At 40.6% G+C, this 21,780-nt stretch overlaps 1 protein-coding gene across 1 annotated transcript in view; it reads left to right on the plus strand.

The window, feature by feature from the left end:
- The first annotated feature begins 1,733 nt into the window (after window positions 1-1,733).
- ELOVL4 (ELOVL fatty acid elongase 4) overlaps window positions 1,734-21,780 on the plus strand; it is a 29,705-nt gene continuing 9,658 nt past the window's right edge. The window contains exons 1-2 of the mRNA XM_057412481.1: window positions 1,734-2,066; window positions 18,195-18,382. Coding sequence (XP_057268464.1) covers window positions 1,919-2,066; window positions 18,195-18,382 — 336 coding nt within the window. The 5' untranslated portion in view covers window positions 1,734-1,918. The remainder of the gene's footprint in view (window positions 2,067-18,194; window positions 18,383-21,780) is intronic.

The following is a 21,780-nucleotide window of genomic DNA, read 5'->3' on the forward strand; positions in this document are numbered from 1 at the left end:
TTCTATAATTCATGCAGACTTCTGATTGATTCTTCTCTTGTGAGAGTAGCAACTGTCCACACATCAGCCTGTGGTAATCTTGCTTCGGCTCTGACTTTCAGGTAGCACTGGGATAAGTTGGACTATCCTGTCCATCCAGGCCTCCAGAGGTTGACATAGCTCCTCTTCCTTTTTCCAGTGCAGGTGATCCTTCCTCTGAAACACCTGCTGGTTTCCAAGCACCAGATGCAGCATCTCTGCTCACCATAGAGTAACTATCAAAGAGCGTAACTCTCATCTTCATAGGGCTGGGATCGCAGCAGCCAGGACAGTCCAGGAGCTGAGTGGAGGGCAACACCCAGGAGCTGTGATCACCAAGGAGCTGTGATCACCAAGTGACAAGTGACACAGGTGCTGCTGCACTGGGGGAGGGAGAGGTAGGTACTGTCTGATCTGCTGTCTTCAGGAGGAAAGCCTACATCCAGGTGGAGCAGCTCCCCTCCTGTCCCTCAGTGGGGAAACTGATCCCAAGGGTGTCATGCAGCCATCCACACCATGTGGATCATGGACAGCAAGGATGAGAGACAGGCTGGCAGGAGGAGATAAGAGGCAAAGGGTGTGAGGAGCAGCTGGTGCACCCACACCATGCAGAGGGTTTACTGGGGTTGAAACAGAGGGTGCAGAATGGTTGAGCCAGGACTGCACCAAAGGCTCTGCTACCCATTGCCACAGAACCTACTTCTCCTGCAGCCCCCAGCAACAGCCTGGGCAAACGAACCTCCCTGCATCATAGAATCATAGAATCATTAGGGTTGGAAAGGACCTTAAGATCATCTAGTTCCAACCCCCTGCCGTGGGCAGGGACACCTCACACTAAACCATGTCACCCAAGGCCTCGTCCAACCTGGTCTTGAACACTGCCAGGGATGGAGCATTCACAACCTCCCTGGGCAACCCATTCCAGTGCCTCACCACCCTAACAGGAAAGAATTTCCTTCTTATATCCAACCTAAACTTCCCCCGTTTAAGTTTTAACCTGTTACCCCTTGTCCTGTCACTACAGTCTCTTATGAATGAAGTAACATAAAGGCTTTGGCCCAGGAGGTGGAGGAGACAGTGTGCGAAAGATACCTTGGTGGCACCTGGAGGAGGCTGGGCAAGTTGCTGGTGAGGAAAACGCCACCATCCGTTTCTGGTGGGGTTGGGAGATTGCGAGATACCGTTGCCATTACGGGTTTTATCAGTGCTGGGAGGGGAAGGGATTTTAGCACGGCAGTCAGCTGAAGGGCCGACACCTCAGCATGACCGCTTGAGGTAAAGTGAGCGCTACTCACGCCGATGCCTTGGCCGGTCCACCAAGGGGGAGTGACAGGGGGAGCAGAGAAGAAGAAAAATAGAAGCTGCTAAGAAGAGAAAAGGAATAAAGGAAATAAAAGATGACTGAAATGTTTATCCCCCGTCTGGTCAGATCTCCTTTAAAACAAAAGGCACACGAGGACAATAAGCACCTCTTTCTCACCCCAACCGCACACTGAGGGCGCAGAAAGCTCCCGCAGGGAGGCTCCGAGCCTTCTCCGCACCTGCTCCCCTCGCCCTCCCGCATTGCGCCTGCGCGGTGGGGCCCGGCCACGCGCGCCCGGCGGGCAGCCGCCGGCGGGCAGAGAGGGGGTGGTCACGTGACGCGAGCGCACCGCACCGCACCGCGCTGCGGAACCGTGGCCTCTGCCTCCTGCCATTCTTTCCCTCCCTCCCTCCATCCATCCCTCCCTTTCCCGCCTCCGCTCCCTCCTCCCTGCCTGCGGGGCGCGGGAGCTGGTGACGGGAGCGAGGCGGAGTCTGGAGGGAAGATACCGAGAGATAGAGATTTAAATCACATCCCCGGCTGTAGAAGGGTAGCAGCAGCAGCAGCCCCGGCGCAGAGGCACGGACGCACGCGCCGATGACAGGTCTGCCGGCTCCGCCGCTGCTGCTGCTGCTCACCATGGGTGCCGCCGCCGCCGCCGCAGAGCCCCCCCGCGCCATCGGCCTGATGTCCAGCGTGGTGAACGACACCCTCGAGTTCTACCGCTGGACCTGGAGCATCCGAGGTAACGCGCCAGTGCGGCCCCGCCATCATCGCCATCGCCCGTGCCTGGCGCCCCCCGCCCCGCTGTCACTGAAGCGCTGCGGTTCAAAATGGCTCCGTCTCCCGGGAGACGCGGCGCGCTCCGAGGGGGGCTGAGGCGGCGGGCGGTCCCCGGCCCGGGGCTACGGCGAGCGGCCGGGCGCCTCCGCACCGGCCTCTCGTCCCTGTGGGTGTGCTCTGGTGCTTTGTGTGTTTTATCTCCTTAATCCCGTGTAACGGCCCGGGGTGCTGGGGCATCTCTTCATGGCAAGGTGAGGGTGTCCCCCTGGGCTGGACTTGGCGAAGTCGGTTTCCCGGAGCCGTCGCTCCTCGGTTTCCCCTCTTTGCAGTGTGCCTTGGGGTGCTCATACGGGAGTTTCATGTCGCGAGGCCCTCTCATAATTCCCGCTGGAGCTCAGACAGCCTTTGGCTTCTGTGGCAGGTGGGAGTCCTGTGACAGCATCGCGTGGAGCTCAGCGAACTAAATGAGGAAGCGGTTGTTACCGTGAATGCAGACGCCTTTCTTTTATATTAAGTGTTTTGGGTCGGTTCTGCTGTTTTCTATTTTTAATGTGCTTCGTTTATGTATTGGCACCCCATGGCTGCAGTGTGGAAGATGCTGAAGGAGTATCTTGGAATATGGAGAAATGTGAAAAAGCAGCACTTAGTGCTGGGACAGCAAATGAGATACTAACTTGCTACGATGACCAATAGCTCTGGAAGTGTTGGTCAGCATGAATGACTCTCTCCCTAGTCAAAAGAAACAAGTGCGGTAGAGTCGCAGCTTTCGTAGTCATGGTTGTGAGTAGCTGTGGGCAATTAACAGAAGAATCGCTTCTCTGGATGTGTTCTTAGCTCTTCAGTTGCCCACACAGTGATGAGGTCTAGGTTCTTTTGATTTAAACCTAGAAGTACATGGAGCAGAACTCTGGAGTGAATGTAACTGTGAACGTATTTTGCGGTAGTATGATAAGTGAGAATGTAGGGCCTTCGATACAGCCAGGAATCTCACTGCATCGGCAGTCTTTTCTTTTCCACCCCCCTCCCTTCTGCCATCTGTCAGTTAATAAATTAATCTTATGGTATAGATGGAGTTCACTTTTCTCCACAATTTGCCTTCCCAGCTTATCTTCTAGTTTTTGCCATATTATGAAAAATAAGCCTTCGTGCATATTTTTTGATTCTGTATTTCAAACGTGCCAGGATATGAGATGAAATAAAAATGCTTGCAGCAGCACTGCAATGTAATCTGCCAGTGTTTGCTCTCTTTCTCTGCCTCTTGCAACATACGATTGGTCATAGACTGACAGGTAATGCATGAAAAGATGCTGTTGTGGCCAGTCAGTAGCATTTTCAGACAGATATAAAAATAGGTGTGTGTACAGAGTTGATATCTGTAAGTATTACTTGATTTGTCTGGAAAAAGACTTCAAGTTCTGATATATTTCCAGAACTTCAAACATGTTATTTAAGTTTGTGTATAAACAGCATTTGTTGTAGGCAAAAATGATTAGACAAGAAAAAGAGGAACGAAAAGCCAAGTTTATGTAAGGGATGTAAAGATACAGAAGTTACAGTAGTACTACATATAGAACAAACTTATTTCTTCATCCTGCTTCTTTGGAGAATGTTACACAATAGTAGGATGATACTATGGTGGCATCTAAAATATGCTCAAGTCTTTTACTAATATACTTATGCATAGTTTTAAACTTTTCCTCTAAGTTCAGTAGTGTTGCTGTTCACTTCATTACAGTGGAATCCTGCGTTATCAGTTGCATTTTGCATAAGAGGTGAAGAGTTTCTTGTTCAGGTCCCTGCAAGGATAGTTCTGGGTAGAGCCTAGGTTGCATCAAAAGCACGTTACTGTTCTTATTTATACCCAGTAGTATGTAAAACAAGGTCCTCTGGTAGTTATTACAGTCAAGTACAGATAGGGGAAAATACATTATCACACAAATAAGTTACAAGGTAGATTTTTGAGGCAGTGCTGCATTGCTATTTAATGAAATCGTATCTTAAGTTCTAAGTTCTGCTTAAATACCTGCTCAGTTTACTGCATTTCTACATGTGTCTTCATTCAGAAAAAAATATTTTTTCTGAAAGTCTATTTGCCATCTGAGTAAATGTATGTTAAAATCCTGAACTCATGTAATTCAGCTTTGTGTCAAGAACTATGGCAGTGATGTTGCTCAACAGAAAACACAAATTATGGTGTGCAAGACCATTGCCTAATGTTCAATATCATTAAATAAAAAACTATACCACGCAGCAAAGTTGCTCAACAAATGATGCCATGCAATAGCATTACACAATAAATCATACTGAAACACTACTACACAGCAAAATTACACAATAAAATGTGAAGAAACTTTATTCCCACTACAACTCCTACACAAAACCTTCTCATTCATATAAACCCAAATTTACTCATTCTCTCCAGTTCTCCCTTCAATTTTTTATTGGACACCCATGTCTGTGTTTAGCCCTGTTCTCTGTATTCAGCAGGATGGTCCTGCCAGTAGGTGTTTCCTATTGCTACCCTGTGCTCCTATGATGAGACTTGTGTAGAACTGTGCCAGAACATCCCACCGAGTCTTGTGATGCTTTATTTTGGTTCTGTAAAGATTCAGTCTTTTTCCTCCCCTGCTTTGTGCTGTTTAAAAAGCAACTGACCTTTTCTGAGACCAAAAAGAACCCCAAAAGACTTGAGTATCTGATGAGCCTAACTGGGTTGTTTGTTGGGGTTTTTTAATGATACCACAATTTTTGTATCATTAAGCATTGCTATCTAAAGCTGATTTGTTTGTTGTTTTGTTTTTTTAACTTTTGAATTTGGGTATAATAACAGTATTCCATGACTTTTTCTGCATATGTATTATCAAATATATTCTCAGCCTTAGCTTAATATTTTATGTGTTAATTTTTTGAAAAATTACTTTTTTTTCCCCTCTCCTTCCTTGGCTACTTTTTTTTGACTACCCCTTTCATGAAAACCTGAAATCTGTTGTAACTATATATTCACCTGAAAAGGCTGAAGGAAAGCATTTAGGAATCCATACATTTCAAGGACAGACAGAAAGACAAAAATATGGTCTTAGTGGTCATCGGGAGGAAAAAAAAGGTGGTCGATGGAGCAGTTCCTATGAGAAAACATGATCAAGGAATTCCATGCCATTATTTCTGTAAGGGTATGGGACCGCTTACGTGTAATAGGTAGGGCAGTGCTTCCTTTTTTCACTCGGCTCGTGTAGCTGATTGGGGTTAGATCTGCCAGAAAGGATTAAGGGCATGATTAGATGACTGAGCAAGTGACTTAAAGGGAGGTTCCAGGCTGAGTCCAGGGGAACTATTAAGATGAATAACTCAGGATACAATCCAGGAAAGAAGAATGTGGAAATCTCAAAACATGGGAGTGAAGAGACATTTGCAATTGGGGAGGGGGACTAGGAGGCTGTGGCTTTAAAAGGATAGGTTTGTGAAACTGTATTGAAAAGAGTTACTGTAGAGGAACTAGTTAATTTGAATGTATTGAGCTAAAAAAAAACAAAGGCTTTACAGACTTTGAGTGAGAATGGGTGTTCTTGGACCTCCAAGTTGAAAGGAGGCAGGGCCATCCCCAGCCACGTGGGACTGCTTTGGAACAGCAACTATTTACAGCTGTTGCAGTTAATAAGATTACAGACTTTTTCCATCAGGAGGAAAGGAGAGAGGAGAAAGATGCAAACTTTCACTTTAGTGGTAGAATAGTCTTCGACGTATTATTTTGTTCAGGAGCCATGTCAGTCATAGCTTTTATCAGTTGGGTCAGAATAAGGCAGTGAGGATGGGGAAGAGGGGAAACTTACATCTTCTCTCCTTAAAAGTGAATCAGTGGAGGAGCTTCCATGAGAACTCAAATTGCCATAAAAGTTTTTGTCCAGAAGATCTTGGGACTAAGTTAAGAATGGTTAGGAAATTTAGGTTCGGTTTCTTTTTCAGTCCAGGAAACAGAAGGAGAAGCAGACACATGGTTTCTGCATGGGATAACAAAGGAGGGAAAAAGAAACAAAGTGTGGTCAAAGGATCCTGAATTTTTATCCTTGAGGAAAGTTCACTGGGGTGGTTAGTAGAACAGTCTGAGTGCAAGTACTACCTTGTATTTGAGGATTTGTGCCAAAGCTGGAAGCAAATAGAATCCAGATGAAAGTTCTTCTGAGGGTGATGATGGGGAGAGAGTACAAAAGGTGAGACAAAGGTTCATGAAGTCTGTTTCGCAGAAACAAATCGGAATGTGTTCGTAAGCTTCTGGAGTTCTGGCTGAACATCAGACTTGATGATTTGGCATGATGCCTGTCTTGCAGATAAACTGGTCCCTCAAGAAGAAAATTGGTTTTGATCTGGTTTTATCTGACCACATCTGGATAAAGCACAAGGATTAGACAGGAAGAAACACACCAGAAAATGGGGTCACTAGTGTAACTGGGTTAGGCTGTCTTGTGGCAAAAAACCTGTGGCAGAAGCAGCACTTGGAGAAACTGATTACAGAAGAATGTTAAAGGCTAGATTATGAGCCTACTCTCAACCACACAGAGCACTAGGAGCATCCAACTTCACTTGTTTCATTAAGCATCCCACTTAACTGCCTGCCAGTGGAGGGAGGGACTTTATTTGTGAAGAAAAACCAGCTGTTGGTATTGAAGACAGTTTGCTGAGTGTTTAAGGGAAATTCTACCGACATTTTGTCACCAGAAGATTTTTATCAGACTGTGGAACTCAAAAGACATAATCAGAACAAAACAGATACCAAGCACCTTTGGCAATGAAGACATTGTTTGAAAAGTACAGTACTGAAGTAGAAAGGTCTACTTAGAGATTTTTTTTGATCATCAGGCTCCAAGAATTCAAGTCTGAGGGAGAAGCCTGAAGCAAACCTAATGCTGCGGACAAGGAGCCAAGTTGTGAATGGAAGACTCTTTTCTAAAATGATGGAGTTGTAGGTGTTCATGTGCAACTCTCATCATGGAAATTCTTCAAAGAGCACCAGCAAGAATGTGATATGAACTTCTATGTGAACAGTAATCAGCAGACGTTCCAGAATCAAAAGGAAATGTTTGGACAACATGGCAAGAACATAATTTCTGAAAATCCTTTTTAAGGCTGTGTAGATAGCACGTCTTGAAATCTTTGGAGAAAGTAAGATATTACTAATATTCTTAAGGCAGATTCCATGGAGCAAGGTTGCAAAACTGCTTTATACAGAATTTAACCAAGCTGATTGCGTTATTCTACGACCTACTGCAGAAGGCCAAATTAATAGATGTTTAAAATTACTGTAGTAGAGTTCTTGCAGATCATGTTTCTCAGCTCAGGCTGCATGCCATTAGTGAGGTGCAAATCAGAATGTGGTCTTGGAGCCACATACTACAACAAAAGGTGAAGGATTCTTGACCAGTTGAAATATTTGTAGCATGAAGCAGATGCATTCTTCCTGGGGACTGCACTGGTTATGGTAAATTGTTTGAGCACAGAGGTTTAACAGTTGTTCTTAGATCTCTAGTTGGACAAACATGACTAGAAGTTGATCATGGTAGTCATTCTGTATTTATGCTGTGCTTGGGGTGAAGAGACATGTAGCAGGGCTGTGGTTATAGCTATGGAAGACAAGAAGAGGTTGCATTCAATTCATTTCCTGGTTGCTATCCTGTGCAACCAGGAAAGGTTATCAAAGTTTTCGTAAGGACAGTTGGTAGAGGAAGATGTAGGAAACGTAGAATGTAGTTCCTTTTAAAGTCTTCTAGATCAGGAGCCATGAGGAGTGGGTGAGGTTTGACTCTGCTCTTTCCTTTGCCAGTCCAGACAGGTTTTTGGAGTTACTCTATTCACAAGGAAAGGATTAAGGGAGCACTTAAATAAAAGGTGAGTGAATGGAGAGGCTTCAACTGTGAGACAACTTTTGGAGGAAGAATTTGCTAGGATGCAGGACTGGGAGTTGGGGGCAAGGCTGTTGTGTGTACTGAAGAGTTTTTGAGGTAAGGCAAATGGGGCTAAACATGAATGTCCTGAAAAAGTGGAGGTAAACGAGAGTCTGTTTAGCTAAAAATAATTGGCCATAAAAAGAATTGAGATTTTTTGTTTTTTTAAAGAGTGTTGGTGTGAGTGGAGTGTGGCTGGAGGACGGAAGTTGGGACAGTGGACTTTTAAGGGCAGATCAGATCCATGAAGTAGGGCTACTCTGACAGTAAACTGTTATATGACAAGGCTTTGCTTTCTCAGGCTGTATTCAAAAACAAGCTTGAAGCTACCACTCCATTTCATAAGGAACTCTTGTGTGGGGGACTATCTTGACTGACCCCTCCTTTAGGAAGATGCAGATGTGGAATACGTAGCTTCTGGGTCTTGCTTAGGTGGCAGGTGAGTACAACTGTGCTCAGTGTTGTAAAAAGTGCTTCTGAGTGTATGGACTTCAAGGTCTTGTGGCATTTTAAGGACATAAATTAAGGCAGCTCTGAAATCAAGGTCTGCTGAGACTTAGGTGTCAGCTCTGTGGGGATTTTCAGGACTGTACCCTAGGCTGTAGGTAAAGCAGTAAGTAGCTCCAAGGCAAGCCTAGAGATGAATTAAATGCAACATGTTGAATGCAACCCTAATCCTTATTCCTTGATTTAGGGAGCAAATTTATCTAGTGGGTCTAGGTAACACTTTAAAGCAATTAACTTCCATTGTGTGTGCTTGGATCTCAAGATAAGCATGAGCTAGTTTGCCTTTGTCTCATGGAAGGTGAGGGGGAATAAGTTACATGAATTTGGTTTGCGTTTGATGAAAGATAATGGCACATTTGTGGGCATTAACTGCTCTTGGTCGTGTCAGGTTAACTTGCTTATGTGCCTGCAACTCAAATCCTTTCTTCATGTACTTGAATAATTTCAGTGGTTTGATCATTAACTCCTGCCCAGAGTATTCTGTCTCTCTGTGGCATTGTATCTGGTTGTACCCTGAGATTCTTCCCTAGTTTCACTCCATCTATTCACCTTCCACATGTATTCCTCAGTTATATAATCGTGGACTTCTGACTAGTTGTTTTATTTCCACTTTCTTATTCCTCTTCGGTTTGTGCAGTATCTCAAAAGTATCTTCTTCCTGCTCTTGTAGTTATGCTTCAGACTGCATTCTTGTCCATGGTGTTTTTACTTATCATCTCCTTGTTCCCTCTCCCAATTATAGTAAGTATGAGAGATTGTTTTATTGGTTTCTGAATGCTCACAGAGTGTTGCTGGAAGAAGGGAATTTGTAACCCATTTCTTTCACCTTTTGTGTTTAAGACAAGATTTTATGTCCTTCTACCCCTAGAGCATCTTTGTAACACCTTGTTTTTAAATGTTTTAAGATACTCTAAATGGGGAAGAAAAAAAAAAGGAAATACAAGTGATAAATTGGGCTGTAAGTATGAGACTTAATATTGTCTGGATTTGCATTTAATATTTAGTGGTTTACCAAGAACAGATGTGCCCAATAGAAATACTTACACATAGAGTACCCCAAAATGTTTTCGTATTTAGGTCAGGTTTTTTTCTGTTCTGTCTAACTTGGTTTCAGCAATCCATGAGTTTTCACTCAAGAGTGAGAATGCAGAAACCATTGGAGAAGCGTAGGTATGGGAGCCATATGTTACCATGAAAGGTAACATGACCGTAGAAGTGAAGAGATGTAATTGTAGCATTCATTAGGGTATGGCATTATCTAGCTGCCAAACTGATGATTTTGCTTCTGTATACCTAATGAGTGAAAGATTCAGGCACTGATCATTCTGGTCATCTTTGGGGGCTAAGAACATTTTCTCATTCAGTTCATATTTTAAAAATCAACATTTCAAAAGTAGGTTTTTGTTTGTTTGTTTGTTTTGGTTTTTTTTTGTGGTGTTTGTTTTTTGTCATCCTCTCTACCCCACCAGATTTGCCATTTGTAAAAATGTTGAAGGCACATTGAGGAATTAAGTTCTAAATGTTTTGTGGTGTTTATTTTTCTTTGGAGGCTTTGTCTGATGTACTGGTGTTAAGCTACCAGAAGACCTAATGCACCTTACAACTGTAAATTTTACTTCTGCCCCTGAACCTTACATAGGAGTAAATATATTCCAATAACTCCTTTTGTAGTTTTCACTGGAAACAGAAATAACAGAAATCCCACTTCATCTTTCTGTAAAACCAAATTGATGAGCAGCATCTTCATGCTGATGCAATCAGAAAAAAACAGGTAGTTCATCAGAGATTTCTGTGCAGCTCCTTGCAGATGTTCTCAAGTAACTGGTATATCCTGTTAGGACAACAGCAATACAAGTGGTTTTACACTTGCTGTGTAGTTAAGCATTGATATCCTTCAGCTGTGTTAGCAAATTAGGAAGACATGTATCTGTGTTGAACTTGCTGTCCCATGTATGCTGAGTATGTAACACATCTCTACAGTGAATAAGGCCTTGCAGTTATTATTAAACTTATTAATAATCCTCCACGTTTTTCAAGAATGTTAGCTTTGAGAAGATTTATTTTTGTGGTCACCTACTTCAGCATTACAGAACCCTGAATGGTACTAGATGGCCAGTAGTCTAATCTGTTATTGCACCGTTGAATGTGCATAAATCCTGTGTTTGCATTACTGCTTACTGATATCCCTGCAATTATTTTCATAGTACCCTCTGCTTTTTGGGGAAGTAATGACATCTCCAGTCTGAGCTCACAAATACAGTTTTGGCTAAGACCCCAAAAGTTTGAACAAAAATTTCAATAAAGAAAACACTATAGGAGAAATTTTGTTGAAGTGTATTTTATGGAGCACTTTTCTTTCTAAAGAAATACAAAGACATGGGCTGGATCACCTATTACTGCAGCTAGTTCATAGAAGTGCATCCCATGGCTTTGGGGTTTTTTTTTGCTTGTTTATCTGTTCTGCCTACCTGTTTACTCCATAACTTGTAACATTTAAGAAAAGGCATGTAGGTTTCACTGGACTGGGAATTCATCTTGCTTCCGTACTGCTTGCAAAAGTAAGATCTGACAAATGGAAGAATGCTACGAGCCTGAAGGGCGTATTACCTTGCAAATCTTGTGTAAGCTTCAGTGAGGATTATATTTTTATTATTCCTTGAAGCAGAGTATTTGCATTGTCCTTACAAATAATTATGATCAACAGAGGAGGTAAATAAAAAATAACTTGAATGAGGTAATCTCTTAGACTTGAAAATCCTGAGACTAGATGGTGAATTGAAATGGCTCCTGAACTTCATAATAATTTCATTATTATCCTTGTCTTGAAACAAGTGTATCCTGAATTGCTGTGTACAGGCACAAAGACAGTATAGTATCAGTGACTGAACGATGGGAGTCCCAAGAAGACTGGAATGCTAGTTAGAATAACAGGAATACTAGTTAAAATAAATTAGGCCTCTTAACGGCAAATTGGGATTAGGCATTCCCGTTACTTTAATGGGAGTTTATGAAACACATGCATATTACACAGGTGTTTAGTAGCTGTAGGGGATGTTCTTAGCTGTGTGGTATTTTGATTTTATGTTGCATATGTTGTTTAGTCAATAAACAGCCAATTACAAAGCCCTGGCATTTAAAACAAAGCCACAGTTGGTTATAGGCAGTACCTGTTAGTCTTGTCTGTAGTTCCTTGGAGCTGGCATCTTATTTCTGAGTGCAGCAGGATCTGTTCAGCTTCATCTGCAAACTTTTAAGTAGGGTTAGTTCTGTTTTTCAGAGTACATGCTTTCATTATTCACTGTGCTTGAGACCGTATATTGCATCTCAGCTTGGTGTTTTATAACTTGTTAAAATGACAATGCTTTGTCATAAAATTTTGATGTCTCCTGGTATTGGTGCAAACAAATTAGTTTGTTCTTGGTTAGTTAAAGCTTGAGGATTGACAAAATACTTAACTAAGATATTTCCATTCATTCCTGAAGGTCAAAGTAAGCATGTTTTCCTTCTACTGTTCTGTATTTAAAAAAATAAATTAAAAAAATGCTTAGATCAGGCCAGCTCTTGTGCTTTTCTGTGCTAGATTTTGGAAACTTTTGCGTGTATAGCATCATGTGCATGTCATCCTTAGCTTTACCCATAACATTCCCGCCTCTTTCTGATCTTGCCAGTCATAACTACCACTGATGACATGACATCATTGTGGTACTACACAGTTTTTCTGTGAGGGAAATTGTCAGGTACTTGATTGGTATAGTTAATTTTCCTTGTCAAGCAAGTTCAAGGGCTGATATAACTGTTTGTAAAATATCTAGAGAAGAAATAAGGGTGAAAGATCTTCAGTCTAGCAGAGAAAATTATCACAAATTGGTTGAAGTTTAATCCTTATTCCTTGATTTAGGGAGCAAATTTATCTAGTGGGTCTAGGTAACACTTTACAGCAAGCTGTTGTGTGTTCTACTGGGTTTTCTGCCTCTGAAAAGATGTGTCCTTTAGTAAAATGGGAAATTCTTGTAAGGAAGATCTCTTAGCTAGAACTGGTTAAGAGAAGTTTTTGTAGGCCTTTGTTTTGTAGATTATTGCAATGTTCCTGAGTTAGGTATAGGAATCTTTGACCCTGTCAGACTCCTTAGAAATACCCATAGACTGCAGACATTGCCAAGTATGATAGAAGAGATAAAGGTGAGGAAGAAGCATAAACTGGACATTCCTTAGGTACCAGTCCTTTTGCTTTCCTGCATCAATCTGTCTGCACAGTCCCTCCTAGGAGGACATAGACTTCCAACTGAAGCAGAAGTGAGGTTATAGGCCTGTTATTTTAGCTGATGTTGTAGCTTCAGTCCTCTATTGTAAGATTTCTCATAAACTTGATAAACTGTGATAATTGAGGATTAGAGTGCAATATGTACAATGAATATTTAAAGTGCAATGAAACATCAAAGCAAACAAGTTAATTCAAATACCGGAGACCTTTAAAAGTATCATTCATTTTGGGCCATATAAACTGCTCTAGTAAAATGGTAATAAGTGAATAGAAAACTTAAAAATCTGTAGGTATTCAATCCAAAGATGTACGGCCTTTCAATTTTGACTCTGCAATGGTACTGCTCAAAATCTTCAGTTGCAGGTTGTGCAACCCATGTAACTAGCTGAGTACTAATTTATAGCTTCTGCTTTTTTCCTAGTTGCATGTTCTGAGGGTTCAGTTAGTCAATGACTGAGCTTTGTCTTGGAATCTACAAACTGGTAGCAAATTCTCATGCATTATTTTATTTAGTTTAAAAGCCTGGGTCTAATGAAGATGCTTATTCACATTTGCTTCCAACTGAGCCAGTCTGCAGTGGTGGTATAGCCACAGTGGACCTTATGCACCTGTAAATATTTGCAGGACTGAGCCATTATTTCTGATAAAAATGCAGAAAGAGAAGTATGTTGTGTAGAATATTAATCCATAACCAGAAAGAGAAAGGGCAGGGGGAGGCACTAAAATACTGCAAAGGAATCTGATTGGAAGCTTTGTAAACATTTAAAGTGTGTGATATTGTTTCTCACACATTTTCTTCTATGATGCATGTTTTCATTTTATAATACCCTTCCATTATAGTGCTATTGGAACTAACAAGATATAGGAGATTCTTAGACAATTAAACTAGTGTAGTTTTGTCATGCACTGCACCAGCTACTAGGAAGGAGAAGAATAACTGTTACAGCTGAACCCGGGACAGGTCCATAAAACAGTCTTCCAGTTAGATAGCACTGGTTTACCTTATAATTTGGAATTAAAATTTTTCTCACTTAAAAAAGTCTTTCTTGAGATGAGGCTTTGAGAGTACTTCTTTTTAAAATAAACAGCATGATCTGCAGAGAGCTCTCACTGTTAACAGCCACTTTTAAACAGTCACCGCAATTTCTGCAGTGTCTTTAGAAATGTAATTGGACAGATGGATGTGCTGGATTGGCACTGTAAGTGTCTTTGCGCTGAGAATAGTATCAATAGCTATTAATAACTTTGAAAGGCTTTCCAGATAAATTAGTGAGTAGCGACTTTATAGCCAAGGAATACATATGTTGTTAAAGTAAAAATAAAGACTAAGTATTGATTTTGAATCTGATCTTGATCCGAAATGCAGGTAATTTCACAGGTCATATATTTTAGTTATGTAATGTTTTCTTTAAAACTAATCTTAAAAGCAGAGATCATCACCATTATACTGTTTCAGGATTTCTGATGAATCTAGGAACAACTGTGCTATGCATCTGTTTGCTTATTTTTAAAGTTTGTACTTGAGGAAATTAAAAATAATAAATCATAGGCTCAATAATACATAGGAAATGTAACATCTCAGATCCTCTCTACTGGAAAGAAAATGCTGAACCACATTAAACAGAAGTATTTGCATAGTAATACATGGTATGTTTCACAGAAGTTTATTGTGGGTTTTAACTATAGATCACCATCAGTGCAGCCTTACTTACCAAAATTTATCTTCATTTGTCTTCCATATTTCAATGTAGGTTAATTATGTCCTCTTTGGACATTATGAGATATTCAGTCCTTTTCACTGGTCCTGCTCTTCTTTCTTTGGAAGAAGAAATCTGAGGCGCTCATGTGTTTCCTGTTAAATGCCTCATGTGAAGAATTAGATCCTGCAAGGGCAGGTGCTTCAGGACATTTTAAATTATTTATTATTTATATACATATATGAAATATAGGTGTTTTTCCTGTCTTTGCAATGTGAAACTTTAAAATGTATATACACAAAATGGCAGGAAAACCTTGTGTATATAAATATTTCATATTCTTCCCTTATATAACAGTAATTTCCTAGCAGAAGCATGTTAGCAGGTGCCTTATTCTGCTTTGGATTCATGTTTACTATTGACTGCAACCTCAAATATTTGTTGTGAAGCTTTTCCCACCTTATCAAAAAAGAAAACACTATACTGCAGTTTGTGCTATCACAACAGACATTTTCTTTGTGATTGAATTAGAATCTGGGTCTTAGGATTTGAAAGACAACCACATTAATCTCCTGAAAGATTCAGTCAGTCTCTGTCAATTCTAATCAGGTAAAGACACTGGGCGTTTTGCTTCAAAGCAGTTGGAGGGATTTTTTAATTCGGGGATCTGGCCTTTTTATTTCAAGCTTATTTCACCTTTCAGGTAATAATGTACCCATTGCATGCAAAGTACTGCAGGATTTGATACACTCATATGTCCCCTTAAGCTAGCACACTTTTCTGTAATTTGTAAAAATCATTTGTGTTCATCAGCTCCAGCTAGTAAAGAGAACACAAAATTACGCTGGTTTTGCTGGAACAGGGTTGGGGATGGCAGGGATGAGGGTATTGGAGTAGCCTGGGAGGTTTGTCACTTAAGAAGATGACTTGAGAGTGAATTTATCTTGGTTCGAAGGAGGGTATCCAAAAAAAAGTTTGGAACAAGGGTCTGCATTTAACTGTGTTTTCTGTGTAGAACATGGACAAGCAGGCTTGCCTAGTAAACTGAAATTAAATTGGTTTTGTAATGCTTTCTGTGCAGTAAAAATAGTGAATGGCACTGATTTGAAGCTGAGTAAGTGAGTTACTTTGCATTATGCAGGTGAAATCTTGTGATGACCAAGTTTCTAAATCTACCAAATTTTGGGATAACAGCATGTTTTACTGGTGCCACACTATTAGTAAAAATAATCATGTGTTGAGTCTCCTAAATGCCCTTAAAATAAATGCAAGGTGTTGTTTTTAGCACAGTAGGAATTAGAATAAACTTTTGACTATTGACATGCTTTTTGGCCAGGATGTACTCCAGAACTGAATTGCCGACTACATTCCCTCATACAGGTAGGTCATAGCTTCCTACTTTCAGCAGTGGGTGATAACATTCAGCTACTGGGCAGAATTCTAATCTTCTTCCCTTCTCATGTTTTTCATATTGTCACTTTAGCATTCAGGATACCATGAAACACTGGGTTAGAAAATAGAAGGTAGATTCTCTTATATGTCCTTGCCTCTTTATACTGTTTAGCGCAAGAGTGTTTGGGAAAGTAAGTGGGTCTCTTGCCTCACATACTCTTAACTCTTTGCATGCTACAGTGTCTGAAGTGACACCATTCTGCTTGCTTAGTGTAGATGAGTCTTTGCCCATTACTTTGTTACAGGCGGATGATGAGGTTCTCCAGTCCTCTTGTCTCCTAAGTGGTGTATTATTTTCAAATTTGGATTGGTAGAGCTAAAAGCAACCAGGAACTAAAGTGTAAGGAAGATAATAGTGTAATGATTGCAGTGTAGCTGTGTGATTTCAGGTTACATAGTAGTATTCTGTGATGTCTGGAAAATTGGGCTGTGCCTTTACATCTCAAGACACTAGCATAAAACAAATGTTCTCATACTTTACAGACAGTACATTAAATTGTAATAGAAGTGTTTGTTCCAGGGACTTGTTGAAAAGTAACTGTCTTCTCTGTGTTTCATCAGTTCTGTTTCAGTGCCTGTGTTTCTACAGCCAATCTGAGGGTTTTTTTCTGCTTCTCTCTACTTCTTGCCCTGTGTAACCTTTGGTTTCTGCTGGTGGCTGTGGTCACAGGGGTGACTCCTGTCATCCTGGCTGTGTAAGCCTTTATGGAGGTTTCCATGCATTAGGATGACTTCCCCCTTCTGATATTAATAGCTGTAATGGAAGCAGCTAGGCTGATTTCTCTTTCTCCTTTTTCAGTTCTTTTTAGGCCTCCTAGCATCTTGCTTGCAGTATGCAGATCAAGTGTCTGAGCAAGAAGAGTTAGTGCCTTGCACGCTGTATATCTTTCTGTATATCGTGATATGTGCTGTTCATTAGAAATAGAGTCTCATGAAATCTGCTTCTAAAATGAGGTTCTAATTTATGATCTTAAGGGCAACTAAGGACTTCAGTTGCCCTTAAGGGGCTTTCTAACCTGTTAGGATATCTGGGAACAGGAATTAATTTATGGTAGAGGGTTTTTTTTCACTGTCTTTGGATTATAGTTCTCCAAAAGAAATTTTTCCTCTAGGTAAGTCTTTGGGCAACTGCACTGCTATTCGTGAGTTTGCCCACAAATGACTGAAGGCAGGTGTTCTAGATGTCTGAGGTTCCCAATGAGCCCTGTGGTGCAATTTCCATCTGAACTCCAACTAGCCTAAGTGTCTGGAAAATAATCTTGTTAGTATTGTACAGCTGTGCAGTATCTTAAGTATTGATAGTTATGGATTAGTTACCTTTTTGTCTCTTACTGTAGCTACACATTAGCCTTCATATGGGTGGGGGGGACACTGAATAAGGAGGTGTCACTATAGTCTCTCCCTTCCCTCTTCTGTAGCAGAGACATCTTCTAATCTTAGATGCCACTGGCTCATCAGGCTGAAAGTGGTTTGGTGTTTGGTTTTTTTTCTTTTGGTACAGATCCAGAACTTAATACAGCATATTCTGAGCCCTAGAATATGTGTAACTCTGGATCCTGTGAGTGACCGGACACTGGAGGTAAAAAACTTTGTGTCCCATATGGCACCACAGATTACTGTAACTAGAACCATCCCTTTAAACTCTTAGTTGTGTTCCAGTAACATTGTTAGTATTCTATCTGAAACATGAGGCTGACCTACATCATATAGCTAAGGCGCTTGGTTATCAGCATACCACCTGTATAAAATTAATAGAAGGCTTTCTAGTGCCGAATTTTAAACTAATAAAAGATATTAATTTTATCAGGTTTGCCAAATTTGTGTATCTTTCATTTGCAGTGGTGTTGAATATTTGGTTGCATTACTGCTGCAGTGACTGTTCATCATAAGCAAAATCAGATTTTAGGGAATTAGTGGGTTGGGTTGTAATTGGGCTCATGTGATTCTGTTTCCTTTGTTGTTTTGGACTGTAGAACTGGGCAACAGAATTTGCATGACATTATGAGCCTCTGTGTAAGCTAATGTGATACAGTGTTGTTTTGGTTTGTTGTTTGTTTGTTGGGGTTTTTTTAATTATTTTCTTTAACCTTCCTAGAAAGAACGAGTGTATTGTTTTTCTACTGTCTCATGCAGCTATTCCAGGAGAGAATAATACTTGACAAATGCAATGCATAAAATGATGGTGAAATATATTTTTTTCAGCCCTTGTTGACTCCTTCTGTTTGCTTCACTCCCCCCAGACAAACGTGTTGATGATTGGCCTTTGATGCAGTCTCCGTTTCCAACACTGACTATAAGCACTATTTATCTCCTCACTGTCTGGCTGGGCCCCAAATGGATGAAGACAAGAGAGCCCTTCCAGTTACGTTTCCTGTTGGTTGTTTACAACTTTGGAATGGTTCTACTCAACTTCTTCATTTTCAAAGAGGTGTGTATACCGTTTCACAGGAGGGAATTCCAATTTAAGTCTGAGGGTGTCTACAGATTGCAATATGAAAGTAATCTTACATGTTTATGATTATTGACAGGGAATGTTTTGCACAGATTTCTATAAAGCTGAGTTGCCTTTGATGTACTTTCGTAGCTAGGTACATGTGTTTGAGAATAAATGCACTAAATGAGTCTATAGAGAAAATTTGTGTACTAGCTATTCCAAGATCTTTTTAGGTTTATGTTAGTGTAGACACTGGACAGATTAACTAAAACCCGTAGAGGTTTAATGCTTGCAACTGATTTTTTTTTTTTCAACTTTTTAACAATCCTAAAGGGTGTCAGAATGTATCTTGTTAGAAATTGAGCTGTTTGTTGATGCCTTCAGTGTGCTAATAAATTTTAGAACATCAGACAACCATTGTAGTGAGGAAAAGTAGTATCTCATCTAGTTATGTTTTAGAATAAGAATAAAAATGAAGTATATCTTTAAAAGTAAAATGATCCAGTCTTCTAATTTGTTTTGCAGCACTCTGTTTTAATAAATTCCAATGTTGCTGCATTTTCACTTTGTTAAGTTTTCTGTGCAGAGGAAATGACTAGTAACAGTGCAGTGGATCAGCTCTTTAGCAGTAGCTAAAGTTCGGTAATCATTATTCAAGAATAGCTCCCCAAAATATATCTGATGCTAAGGAGTAGTATATGCTGCTGTGACTTTGCTTATGTAGATTGTGATTCTTCTTCCTGAAAGACCTCAGATCATAAATTTGAAAATCCGTTTCCAGAAGTAACCAAATGAATGGAGCAGTTAAAATTACAGCGTTGCAGAGCTCTTTCTTTCTGGCTGGTCTGTTCTATACTTTTGCCAGGAAAGCATGGCAAAATATGATGATCTGCATAGTGACCTTTCCCCAGATCTTCTATAATAAAATAATTAACTGATTTCAGCATTTTTTCAAGACATGGATCAGTCATCATTTTGTCTAAATCGTTTCCTTACACTACTCAACTAAGTAATAAAATGCTACAGGAACAACAGAATCTAATGCTGACACCCAAGAATAGTTGTGGGAATGGATGAAATCCAATCATCTTCACAAGTTAAAACTGAAACACCTCTGAAATGAACTCTGCAGTTTTTGCCATGCCTGTACTTTTCGCATATTCTTTTAATTTGGTTTGTTTTATCCAGAAGCTGAATTATACCACACTTAAGATCAGTTAATTTTCAAACCTTTGTTGCTTATAGCGTAACACTTGAGTTTGTATGGCATTTCCAAATTGCCAAATTAATATAAAAATGAATGGGACTGCAAATAGGTATTTGCTGCTGATAGCCTGGAAGCTTTTAATTTTAGACACAGACAGGTTCTAGTTTCCTGCTATTTAACATGGTAGGTGGTTGTTACATGGATGTTAAGGCTATAGATACACCACTTATAGGAAATGTCTTTTCCTGATCTTAGAGATTGATAGGAGGAAGGTGTCTGAGTTTCAACTGTTCCCTTTAACCAGGCATCTTCTGCTTCAGTCAACATGAGGTTTACAATACCAGTGTGCCACTGTTGTAATTCACATGACTTAAATGATATGCAGTTTGTATTTTGTGAATGACTGTAAAGTTTCCAGCTATTGCTGCGAAGAGAATTTGGCTGTGAAATGCCTTTAAATGTTATTCAAATAAGTATCCTGAAGGCAAGCTGTATTGTTTGTCTGTAATAATTTATGTTAAAAAAGTCCATAAAACACTGCTAGGTTGTGTAGTCCAAGACTCCCTTATGTTGGACTCAAATTCAGATTAAAATTAGAAGCAAATCCTGCTTAGAACATGCAGAAATTCCAAATGTGTAGTCCCTATTTTGCCACAAAATCTTGAATTTCTTGTTTTACTTTGAGGCAGTCTAGTGAAGTCAATTTACTGCCTTTTGCCAAATGAACCTTGGTCAAATTACCCGGTAGTTAACAGTAGAGTTGGTTAGTTTCTGTAACAGTGTGGACTGAACTGTTTCCTGCTCTCCTCTGGTCCTACATACGTGCCTGTGTCTGACCACACTGGAAGGTAATAGTGTTACAGCAGTTTGCAGGTGGGCTCAAATGATACAGAAGTAGTTCAGTGTCTTTCTTGGGGTCATTTCTTTGGACCATTCTTTCACTTCTCTAATTTAACAGACATACAACAAAAAAGTCCAGAGTTTCCCAAGGTTTTGTATGTTGGTTTTATCTGGATAGCACTTGTCTCTGCATCTGATGATCAGGGGACTGGAGCGCCTCCCGTATGAAGACAGGCTGAGAAAATTGGGGCTGTTCAGCCTGGAGAAGAGAAGGCTGCGTGGAGACCTCATAGCAGCCTTCCGGTATCTGAAGGGGGCCTGTAAGGATGCTGGAGAGGGACTCTTCATTAGAGACTGTAGTGATAGGACAAGGGGTAACGGGTTAAAACTTAAACAGGGGAAGCTTAGATTGGATATAAGGAAGAAATTCTTTCCTGCTAGGGTGGTGAGGCCCTGGAACGGGTTGCCCAAGGAAGTTGTGAATGCTTCATCCCTGGTGGGGTTCAAGGTGAGGTTGGACAGAGCCTTGGGTGGCATGGTTTAGTGTGAGGTGTCCCTGCCCATGGAGGGGGGTTGGAACTAGGTGATCTTAAGGTCCTTTCCAACCCTAACTATTTTATGGTTCTGTGATTCTATGAATGAAGAACAGGTTCCCTACTGCACCCCTACTGCTGTCTACAAGATTGAGATACTGAAGTAAACTCAAGTTCAATCTAAATAAGAAGGAAATCAGGTTAGCGGTAAGAATAGTCAGTGCTGACCCATGTTTATTTTGAAGATTTTTTTTTTTTTACCCTTCTTTAGTTTCACAGCTCACAATTTACAGGTTATGTCTGCTCCACTTCTGTCTTTAACAGAAGCATTCAAGAATGACAGGGTGGAATGACATTTGTGAATGTCAAGATTAGAAGCATTACAGTATTACTTGTACAGTTCTAGGCAAGTGCTGTTCTTTCCAATGGGACCTTGCTCAAATATCAAGTTTATCTTCTGTTCAGGTTATTGCAATGCACTTTATTTGGAGTGGCCCTACAGGAGCACTTCATGTGCTTTAGGCCATTTCTGTTGGCATGAAATAGGAACCTTTTCTTCATTCGGTTTCTCTCAATATGTTTTATGGGTGCTCAGCACTGGCTGTTCAGGCTTTGTTTTTTTTTTGGGTTTTGACTGGTATACTTTTTTATATGTATATATAATATAAGAATAGTAAATCCAAATTATCTAATCTTTGTCTCTTGGAGACACTTGTCTCAAGTCCATCACAGGAATAGTGGTTCTGTCATTCATAGTGAAAATATTAAGATATTTTATGTCTGTGGAGCTAGAGCTATCAGAAAGAATATTT

The sequence above is a fragment of the Pezoporus wallicus genome, unplaced genomic scaffold (assembly GCF_028554395.1).
Source record: "Pezoporus wallicus isolate ANWC-B61680 ecotype Strahan unplaced genomic scaffold, APGP_CSIRO_Pwel_v1 contig_4788, whole genome shotgun sequence".
NCBI lineage: Eukaryota > Metazoa > Chordata > Aves > Psittaciformes > Psittacidae > Pezoporus > Pezoporus wallicus.